The following is an 11,266-nucleotide window of genomic DNA, read 5'->3' on the forward strand; positions in this document are numbered from 1 at the left end:
TGGGTGTTCAGTACAAATTTCAACCCAATCCAGTGAAAAATAAGAAACTGGGGAGGCTTAAAATACACGTACGAAGAATCGCAGAAGTGATGAAATGGAGCTCCGAGGGCCAAACTTTAAAACTTCGGAGTAGGGCTTCAGGATTTTGCAGCGTTCCATGAATTTAATAGAAGTTTTTACATGATTTTTTTTTTTTTTTTGAGAAAATCCATCACATGAAATGGGAAAAGGTCTGTGGTCTGGGTGAGTTCGCATGGAAAAGACCCATTTACATCTACCTATAACTAACTTATTGGGAAGTGCTTGAACATGAAAAATGGGCAGTTCCCACCTTTGTTTGGCCCTCGTAAAATCAGTCACCAAAGTGGGGTTGTGACTGGTCAGATATGGTGCTCGTTGCGGCGATGGAAGAGTTGACTGTCACGTATTCTACATCCTCAGGTAGCGGCTTATCATTACATACAAGTGCATCGGATAGAAACCCTGTCAATCATTACACCGATTACATCATGTGTGCCATAATGCTCCATGCAATAGTTGATACCAAGATGTATTTTATTTTTATGACTTGTACATATGATTGTTTTTTTTTTCTCATAATGTGTTGCCATACTGTACTTAATCTATCCATTTTGTAATAAAAATGTAATAAATGAATATACACCAAAATGAAGTGTAATGTATGTGTGCAGCACTACGACATAAAACAGCCCTGATCCTTATTAAGCAGGTCACATCTGGACTTTATCAAACTTCTAATCACACTTAAGAATGACCCAAAGATCCGACTTAGAAGTGAGAAATTTCTTTGATGATTCAAGCTACTTACAACAAAGTGTAAAGCTAAAGGCATCATGTGTGCTCTGAGGTGATCAAAGACAAGGATTTAGCCTGTCGGCCGTAGTGTCCCTTCTTTAAAAAAAAATGCAATGGAAAATATCAAATTGTAATTTTCAAGCATTAATTTTATTTGGGAAAGGTGACAACTTCTTAAATGAACAACAATCCATTTATAAATTATAAATATCCAAATAAGGATGAAATAATAGGAAATTGGCTAAAATGGAAACAGAAAGCATGAATTAAAACTGGAGCAGGGAAGAATCTGCTGCTGGTAGATGAAGCGCACCAGAGAAATATTAAGGAGAATTTAGTATCACATTAATATTTCAGACAATGAAGATGCATGAAAAGTGCTGGCAAACAAAATTAATAAAAGCCTAATTCTTGTTAGCACCCCTGATAAATGCACACAAAAAAAAGGAAGAGTGGTGTAACAACAGCCTATCGAATCTTCCAATCCCATGCTAATAACAAGCTAAAACTACCCGATCTTGAATTATACATTTACCTTATATATACACAATGTATTATTATCACTGCTCCAAAACATGTATCTGAAGGCGTGTTCTCACCTCTGTCTCTGTACTGCAGCCATCTAGGATATACTCTTTTTTTTTTTTCCAAAGTTTGCAAGTAGTAAAAGTGAAGGATTGTCACTTTTACCTTTCACTTTATTCTAACATTTCACTTTTAGCAGTTTAAGGAGCGATAAATACAGGCCCTGACTTGTATTCACTCCACTAAGTCCGCGTTCATGTAAAGCACCATCAAACGTCACGACAAAGTTATGATCAGCATTCATACCTTTATTTTTTTTTGTCAAAAAAGCACAAACATAAAAAAGGACTATTCGAGTAAGGCAGTTTGTACATCAGTTTGGTATGTTTCCTCGTCTTCCCGCCCTCGGCTAGAGGAGCATCTGTGACTAGAAAAACATGAAGCAGACATGAAGATCTCCCTCTTGTTCTCATGTAAAACGAGCCGTTACTGCATTTGAAAAGGTATCTCGCGTCTGGGCGCATCATCACTGATGACAGTATTCAAACATGACAACCCATGCCTGAATAGCAACTGGCGTTAACTCGTGAGTGAAACACAATGCTGACGATGCCTCTGTGTTTTGTAAAAAAAAAAAAAGTAACATCCACTGAGAAAATCCATGAGTAGCCTTCACTCAGTGTTGGACTGGAAACGAGGAGAAACAAAACATTATGTCCTTATCCCTTATCCCCTCGTCACTATGTACTTAAGGTTGCTTATTTTTCAAAAAAAAGCAACTTTTTGAATTGTAACACTCTTTGCTTGTACGTTCACATGTACTTTACATGGTCATTAATCCACAACTTTGTTTTTAGAAATTCTTCTAATATACAAGGGTAACTAAATCATCAATGTTAAGTACATTATTTCCATGAAAGCAAAATAAATCATTTGGCAACAGGCATAATCCACCTCATAAGGCAGATAAAACTTTCCAGTTTTCCTCCTAAATTATATAAAATGTCTGGGTATTAAAAGTATGTGAGGCCGTAACAGTACGATTTCTACTGCGAGACAATACTGTGTATGGAGGATCTGTTGTAAAAATCAGCATGAATTACAACAAATTCATTACAAAAATCACAGATTTTGTCCAGAAGAGACACAAAACATGTACAAAAGACAGGTATGAAATGCTTAAGAAGAAATCGGGACCATGCAAGAGACCAAAACATAAATTATATCATCTTCATCTCTCCTGTGAAGCAAGCATGCCGATTTTGTCAAACCGCTAAGCCTTTAATTTTGATTGAGTAGGGGTTTGGCTTTGAGGCAAAAAAAAAAACCACCATTACTATAAAACAAATAACAAAGAGGAAAATGTATAATCCTAGATTATCTTTTCTGTTAAATACCAAAGTAAAAATAAAAAACTCCTAGAAAGTATTCTCAGGTTGATGTCATTTTCCTGAAAGTACAGAAAAATGCAGCTCCAATGAACAGTGCCAGCAGAGCCACATAATGCCCTGTACAGTAGCAGAGGCTGCATCAGAAAGTCAGACGGAAACAGGATGTGAGAAACAGTAAAGTGGGATTAATGAGAGTGGCGGTGGAGATGCATCGTGGGCAATAATCCTTAACTGGGTCAGCAGTCTGCGTGAAAAGATGGTTGGATGGATGGGTGACACCAGCCAGCCCCCGCCGGCATATCCACCACCCTCCATCTCTGACTGTGCTTTTCAGGAGACTCCCGCTGCTCGAGTGTTACAGCGAGAGGCAACGAGAGGATTTACTGACGGAGAAGTCAGGCTTTTGTTTCCATCGGGAAGTTTCTACTGCGGAGAAAACACGAGAGAACGCTGGAAAACAAACAGAAAGAGAGCTTTCCTGAGCGAGACAAAGCTGAAACCTTCCGTGTGTTTGCGTGGAAGTCGGTGGAGAACAGATTGCTAGAAGCCATGCCCGTGTTTGAGCACACGTGTTTGTTCATATGAGTGTGCAGGTGCTGTGTAAAACCAGTGGTTCTCAACCGTTTTGGCTTGTGACCCCTTAAAACAAAGGGGGTCTTACTTGTGACTCCTTCTTACATGCGTGTTTGTCTACTGGTTTGGATGAGCACGAACAAAGAGAAGATTTTTTTCCTTGTTCTATCTCAATTATTTTCGAGGCCTGGGGAGGTAAAAAAAAAAATGATCCAGTAATTCACAAATAAGTAAAGATTCGAGGAAAACCTCCAAAAATATATATATGATTTTGTGTAGCAGGAATTTGTTCTGTCTGTCTTCCTAACTTGTTCATCGTTTTGCGACCCCTCGGATTTACACTGCAACTCTTCGGTTGGGAACCACTGGTGTATAGAATGAGCACATATTGTACAGGAGCGACATGGAGAGAAGGGGGGGGTAAACAGATCAGGGAAGCAGCACAGATAAATGCGGTGAGAAGTTATCTGTAGCACCCTGGGAGGAATACGATTTAGTAGGCTGTGATCATGCATAGGCACAAACGAGAAAACCCATTTTTAAACATATGTGACCCACATTTTATGTTTGTTTTGTTCTTGTTTTTTGTTTTTTTTAAGTACAGCCTTGAACACGGTAGGATCACATTGGGTTAAAAATCTGCTTTTCCTTTTAGCCCCTATGCCATCTGTTATATTACATGAACAGTACAGTAAAGTGCTCCCCCCCTGTATCTGTCAGCGATGTGGAGCGGACTGATCCTCCGTTCCTCTTTTAGACCGTCTTCCGCGCCGTTAGTACCCTGACGATGCTGCCCACTCCCCCAGCTGCCAGAGCCTGGAGACACGGGAAGAAAAATGTGAGCAGGCTATGTTCTGGTACTGAAACGGAGTCTCGGATCATGTCTGGTCCTGTGTTCGGAGATGTGGCATTTAGTGGCCACATTTTGTCTCACAACTGCCTTCAAAGTCCCTGCGTGGCCTTAAATAACAAACCCCTGACAACTCCTCTCAGAAAAGACCATGCCGATACTTTTTTTTTTGACGTGTGATGGTCAAATTATTCCTAAAGCTTCATCTGAGAGACAACAACACTGAAGACTTAACGTTTGAACTGCGGTACTTAACAGTCCTGACAATTTCTTCACAGTCTAACTGTACAAAAAAAGGCCCTGTTTCTTCAGACCGTAGACTTGGACCAACCTGGAGGTGATGTTCTCTACCGGTTGTATGGTTAAGCCAGTTGTATCTATTTGCCCAAAACCAATAAGGGATGCACCGGTCCGATTTGTATCAGAGCCCATACTAACCTTATTGAGCAGATCGGTCACCGGTCAACGTTAAACACATTTCCTTTGTCGGTCTCATCATAAAAATCTTTGATTTGGTCAAGCTGAACACGTCTGCCACCAGGACTGGATACGGTAAAAATTCAACTGAGGCTGATGCATTATAATGACACAATTTCATGAACTGTTTGGAAGAATATAATCACAAACTTCTCAGGCCTAAAAAGAACAACGGTGAGTAAATGAAGTCGCAACCTAGTGTTACTGTGCATAATCATGATCCTAAGAGGTTCCACGCACTGAAATTACAGATGTTAAATTTGGGAAAAAGAGAGCACTGACACTGAGTTACTGTGAGCCTGGGTAACAGCGCATCAATAAAATTCTATCATTCGACTAGGAGGGCTTTTAGTAAAAAGTTCCCCTGTCACTTTATGATTCTATCAGACAGTGAAGTGTAAGTATTTACCTTTTCATGCCACTGCAGGAGGACGGCACTGCTGTTTTCTGACGGCCGCTCGAAGCCTTTGTATATGTATTTCATCAGCAGGTCCACGCCGTTCTTATCAAGAGACTGCACCCCTTTCTCAATGTCACTGCTCTTAAAGGCGCTGAGCACTTTCAGCACCAAAGCCTCGGCGCGCTCCTGGCAGAAAGAGGGGAAGACATCCGAAAACCAGCGTTGCTACCACAGTTCGGTTGATCACTGGCCTGGTTCCAGAGAACTCCAGACTTTTTTCCCCCAATGATCCAAATAATGAGTGTATCAATAATGTAAACGTAATGTATCAATAAATTAAACAAAATGGCATTTTAGTCAGATTAGCACGGTGGTTTTCATCAGTGGCCTAAGATGTAAACTGCGCATCAAAATGATGCATTCACACCATCAAATATTTAAAATGACCACGGGTCTACAACTGCAGACGACAATTTAGAGGACAAATCAATGTCGCTAATTTCCGCTTCAAAGAAAACACTTTTCAAATTGTTCAAGTAAGGAACTGAAGCACCAAATGTCATGAGGAATTTCATCACTCCAGAGTCCAAAAGCCAACAAATCCTAACCCACCTTGACATTCTGGTTCTTTGTGTTGATTGGTGGGTTCTTCAGAACTGCATGTAAAGCCTCCATGAGATTTCCTGTGCAGGGGAGGGGGGGTTAAGGAAGCAAAGTAGCAAAGCAGGGGCCCACCGGAAAAAAACAAAACAAAACACAATATTGGCTACAAGTCCAATATGATACATACGGGCCAGTGTCAAGCAATCACAAATCTGTGTGTTAATGACTTATAGCTTCTGACTAAAACTTTTTTTGGGGTTTTTTTTTTTTTTAAACTTTAAAATCAGAATCAAGGTTTGATGAAGGTGCTTTTTGTTACTTTGGTTCCGTTCTCTGGGGAAAAAAAAATAAAAAATACTTCCCAATGGCCCGAAATCTGTCACAACTGTCTCCACTTTCAAAAGCAAACTGAAAGTGTTTCATTTCGTCAGGTTTAAGAATAGTTTCACTGTAGGTGTGTTTCTGTGCATGTCTGCGCGGGTTATGTGGCAGGATGGGTATTTGCACATACAGTTAAGCGTAAAGCACACTGACTTTACTTGTGATAAAATGTGCAACATACATAACATTCCCTTGCTTTTATACAAGCATACGAATGGCCACCTTAAACGAAAGGTTCAGCTTTTTTTTCAAGTCTGTCTTGAAACAATATTAACATCTCCATGTATACACTGAAAGTTCAACTTGAATTTAAATCGAATGGGGGACAAAATCCACAGTCCTTGTTCTGGCAAAAATGCACGCTAGAAGTTCAGAAGTATCTAATATGAGGACTCAGTACCCTTGAGTTAGACAAATCAGGTAAGAAGCTTCCACAGTTGGAGTCATTTTTGGACAAAATTCCCTCTTTACACCGTTGCTTTACTGAACTAGTGGTGGGTCAGTAGCACATAGAGCAAATTCCATACTAAAAAAAAAACACTGTGACTTTGAAAGATACCCTCTCGATTTATCTAACTCATCCTGCTGAGGCTTCTTAGTCGTTTTAACTGAACTTTAAACTGCATTTTTTTTTTCCCCCCACAGTCCAAGGCCCTAGTATTGAAAAAGGAATGGATCCGTTCTCTTCACAGCCAGAATAAACCAGTATAATATTACTGTAAATTAATATTAATGAATGTATCTTTTAAATTATCTTGGAAATTTCCAAATCCATAGAGGATTGTACATGAGGGCAAGTCAGGTTATTTATTTTTTTTTTTTTGTGATCATATTTTGAGTATTGTAACTGCCAGACTTGAATTTAAAAAAGTGTGCATCTCTCCCTTAATTCTCCTGCGCCGAGGTGGGAGGTCACCGTCTTGTTCAACGAGGAAGTGCAGCACTTCCATGCCTTATAAGGCCCATAAGACTGAAACCGGAGCCTGAGCTGGCTGGAGTCCTTCACAGCAACACGGCAACACAGACCACAGACCCCTCAGGAGACGCTTGCACCCCGATTGTAACCGGGTGCCTCCGCGAACCGCGTCTCACAGACACACAAAAGGGGTTGCGAGAGTACTTCAAAAAGCCCCGCGGATCATAAAGGGCTGGGTGATGTTAAATGGTGCCCTTGAACTAAAAACAAGCGTTTGCTAGTTTGCAGTCAATAAACTGTAAATCGACAGCCTGTTGTCCCTGGGAGCAGGGATCCCTGGAATGTGACTGCCAGGCAAGTCTGGACAGTGATTGGCCTAGTTGCAAAAATCCCATTCACGCAGGCAAAACTATGCGGGCAGAACCGTCGCCGTGAAAACGCACATACTCGTAAACCGCGGCTGTTTTCTGCGGCAGATCGTGCATGTTAACCGGCAGACTAGGTAACCATGTAAAGGATATTGCCTGATGAGGGAGTCCACCTCCACCTCGTCGGGACCCAGCTGGTTTTCTCCCCCGTCGTCCTCGTCCACAAATTTGTTCTCGTCGTACTCGTCCACGTCCACTCGCCTGAAGCGGGCGGACACGGTGTTCTTCGACATGCCGGTGGCGCTTTTGGGGGTCTCACCCTAAACCGAAAAACGGCCTTTTCTGTAGATACACTTTGCGGTGCTCTCCGTTGACGCGGCTGTCACGGCGCAGCACAGGCAGCTCCCTGACTTCCTCCCCTTCCTCCTGTGTCGTCGGGGGTGCCTGTGTGCGCGCTATCGCCGCCTAGCGGGTAACATCTGCAACCGCACGTCGCCGCCTGCATTTCCCGCTTTGGCCGCTAGGGGAAGACCAATCCTAATAAATAAGTCCACTGTCAGTGACAGCAGCTGTTTTACACTCATCATCTCAAGTCAACCCCACTCAAGCAAGGTGTCTTTTACTGATCAAAGATTCTGTAAATTTTTCTATGTTTAAAAAACGCATTTAACTCTCCAATTATATTTATTTGAAAACTTAATCTCCTACAAATCATGATCTTAATGTTGTTTCAGAACCTGGTGGCCTAGCCGCCAGGTAGCCTGTGTGAAAAATGATATCATGTCCCTTTTATGCCTAAAACAGCCTAATTTTAATTTGCTCCTTAATATTTAATACAAGTATTGGTCATTCGTAAAAAAACATGAAAAAAATCATGTGTAACGTGTGTAATCATATAAGGTATAAATTTATCATTGTGTTCTTAATCAAGCTTCAGCAAAAGGATGTTAAAGGCTATGACCCTAAACCATTCTAATAATAATCAACATAGCCTATAGCCTCTTTCAAGTTTCAAAGCAATTTTTACACACCATTCATTTACAGAATATCCACTTTTAAGCAGCAAAGGCTACAACCAGGTAACTGTATCTGCCATATTGTTGACTGGACAGAGAAAAACTCTTAATGTTTTAATTTAACACACGGTCACGCTGAGATCTAGATCTCTTTTTAAAGAGAGACCTGTGTGCAAGAAGAAAAAAAAAAAAAAACAGTGTAAAACATGGACAAGCACAACTCAAACACACAGTTTACGTACTCAACGTAGACAAATTGATTTCACATTGAAGAAAAGTGGCATTTAGAAAGCATGACTCTACGAATGACTGTATATATTGTCAAATGTGGCTTGATTCAAAGTTATTCTTACACATTAAACAATGCACACCCACACATGCGCGTAGGGTCAAGGGTTTTATACTCCTGCATAATGTCCATATAATTCAGCCCCTATGATTGCATGGGCATCTAGTCTGATAGGCCCCAGATACAAATGCTCCACTGATGAAGTCTGGGTTTTATCCGATGGAATCCTAACACAAGCATTACCAGTGTGTGTGTGTGTGTGTGTGTGTGTGTGTGTGTGTGTGTGTGTGTGTGTGTGTGTGTGTGTGTGTGTGTGTGTGTGTGTGTGTGTGTGTGTGTGTGTTGAGTCACACTGTCTACTGACCATTTCACTGCTCTGGTGCAAGTATTTATTTAACTGGGGCTGTAATGGGTGGTCTGCGGGGATCCCACAGGCCTCCACGTTAGCTCCATGATGTCAGGGTTTTCCTGCGTCACATGAAGCTACACGTAAGACACACTTTCCATGGTGCTATTTCGCACGCTCGCCTCTGTTTGAATCAGACAGACAACTTGACACAAACACAAAATGCATACTGGCTTGTCTTACTGCAAGACAATGAGGTGAAAGTCTTGGCACCTTCCAATCTTTTCTGGGCCAAAACCAATATGAGCTCATGTTTAATTCTGGCAGGGAGTGCTACTATGTTGCTATGGGTAACATGCACGCAATAGGGCTCCTGATCAATATAAACTAGTCCATAACACAGGTGCCTTTCCTTGGCAGTCAAGAAAATAGAAGACAGCCATTTCTCATGGATGCCTTTTGCGTTAGAAGTGATATTTTTAATACCCTTATTTGCCCTCTCTAGGCTGCTGACCTTCAGCCTACTTTCATTTCAGGGGGAAACACCGGTCGATGTATTTCCCACTGCGGACCTCCCATCCTGATACAAACACACACACACACGCACGCACACACCGGAAGGTCTGTATGAAAGTGTTGCTCCCTGCACTGGACATGTTTATTTAAGACATAAGAATAGTGACATTGTTTGGTTGTTAAACAGATGACTGTTTTTCAACCTCTCCGTAAAACCCTCACATTCACACTCACCGCCTACAAACTGCTCTCCTATAGACACACATAAGACACTGATGCATAAAAACATACATACATTTTTTCTTTTCCTTCACTCTCTCTCTTCCTTCCGATCCCCAAACACACACGCGCGCACACACACAGGCAAAGACACGCGCACACACATACACAAACACACACAGAGTGTTGCGTGCATTGGTCATGAGTGTCCTCATTGTGGGCTTTGTGGAGAGCCCCAACCCATCTGCGCTATGTGAATGACTCAGCACTTCAAAAGGCAAGGATGCAGGCACATACATGACCCTCACGTGAATGTGCAAATTAACAAGCCCTGGAAAATTTCAATATGGAGACCATTTCCCCTCCTGCTGTGCTGTGGACACTGAGACTCGAAACAGCCAAACAAAATTCCAGTCAGTTCCAGCGTATTACGCTGGCTGCAGAAATATCAGCAACTTATATTTAAAAAAAAAGAAAAAACACTGCACAACTAGACACCACTGGAGTAATTTGGGATTTTTTTTAAAAATACATAAATTAGAAGGTGCATTTTATGCTATAACAACTTTAATTTATTTTAATTTTTAGCGATTGTGTTCATAATTTGCTCTTGCTGGCCTCAGATTCAGTCAGGAGTGCTAAAGGAGTCCTCCAGTGATTTAATACTGCACTTTCATGAAGTTGAGAGGGCTCACAAAACACAGATCAATGAGCATCAACAGAGGCAGAGAAAGTCTGACGTTTAGTGTGCTAGTGTGGGAGAAGCTCAAAAAATGCCGGATGCTAAACTTCCCATAATGCAACCAGTTATATCTTTTTGTTAGACCTTGCCTCCCTGGTAAACACCGGCGTCTTTTATATTCCATGCCACCATCAGCGTTATCTTCTAGGATGTCAGAAAGCTCCCTCTAGAGCCACGGAAGACATTATACAACTTTTTTATTCAAAGGTTGCGTAGTACTCCTCAGTACCAGTAAACTGAGCTTGATGTGCAAAATGATAGCATGGCATTCAAAAGCATTTCATTTAAATTTGTTTCATGTGTGTCAAAGTTAAAATAATCTCAATATGCGCCAAACTGACAATGTCACAAAGGAGTAAGTGAGGAAATATGTGTTTCTTATAGAGTGGCATGAAATAGTTTGGGCTCCCCTGGTCAAAATTTCTATTACTCTGAATAGTTAAGCAAGTAAAAGACGACCTGGTTTAATTTCACATCTTTTAAAATATTTTAAGCAAGATTACTTCTTTATTTCCATCTTTTACGGCTTCAAAATAACAAAAAAAGGAAAAGGGCCCGAAAACAAAATCTGGGCACCCTGCATGGTCAGTTCTTAGTAACACCCCCTTTGGTAGTATCACAACTTGTAAACACTTTTTGTGGCAGCTAAGAGTCTTTCAGTTCTTGTTTGGAAGATTTTCGCCCATTTTCGCCTGCAAAAGGCATCTAGTTCTGTGAGATTCTTGGGCCGCCTTGCACGCACTGCTCTTTTGAGGTCTATCCGCAGGTTTCCGATTTTCCATGACCAATGGAAAAACTTTTTAACATTTGGTATGATGCTCACTCCCAGAATTAGCTA

At 41.2% G+C, this 11,266-nt stretch overlaps 1 protein-coding gene across 1 annotated transcript; it reads right to left on the reverse strand.

Moving 5' to 3' along the window:
• Positions 1-1,461: 1,461 nt before the first annotated feature.
• On the reverse strand, positions 1,462-7,733 carry arpc5b (actin related protein 2/3 complex, subunit 5B). Its single transcript, XM_040129011.1, has 4 exons — positions 7,454-7,733; positions 5,645-5,717; positions 5,042-5,218; positions 1,462-4,121 (listed from the first exon to the last, which is right to left on the reverse strand). The coding sequence occupies exons 1-4, from the start codon at positions 7,591-7,593 to the stop codon at positions 4,059-4,061; spliced, it is 453 nt and encodes a 150-aa protein (XP_039984945.1). The 5' UTR covers positions 7,594-7,733; the 3' UTR covers positions 1,462-4,058.
• Between the last annotated feature and the right edge of the window lie 3,533 nt (positions 7,734-11,266).

The sequence above is a fragment of the Xiphias gladius genome, chromosome 6 (assembly GCF_016859285.1).
Source record: "Xiphias gladius isolate SHS-SW01 ecotype Sanya breed wild chromosome 6, ASM1685928v1, whole genome shotgun sequence".
NCBI classification, from domain to species: Eukaryota; Metazoa; Chordata; class Actinopteri; order Istiophoriformes; family Xiphiidae; genus Xiphias; species Xiphias gladius.

Excerpts from the sequence above, each read along its gene's own strand:
- arpc5b (XM_040129011.1), bottom strand. The coding sequence starts at position 7,593 with ATGTCGAAGAACACCGTGTCCGCCCGCTTCAGGCGAGTGGACGTGGAC. Across the intron at positions 5,718-7,453 it reads GTGGACTCCCTCATCAGGCA|AGGAAATCTCATGGAGGCTT; the intron begins ATATCCTTTACA and ends CCTCCCCTGCAC. Across the intron at positions 5,219-5,644 it reads CAAAGAACCAGAATGTCAAG|GAGCGCGCCGAGGCTTTGGT; the intron begins GTGGGTTAGGAT and ends TCTTTCTGCCAG.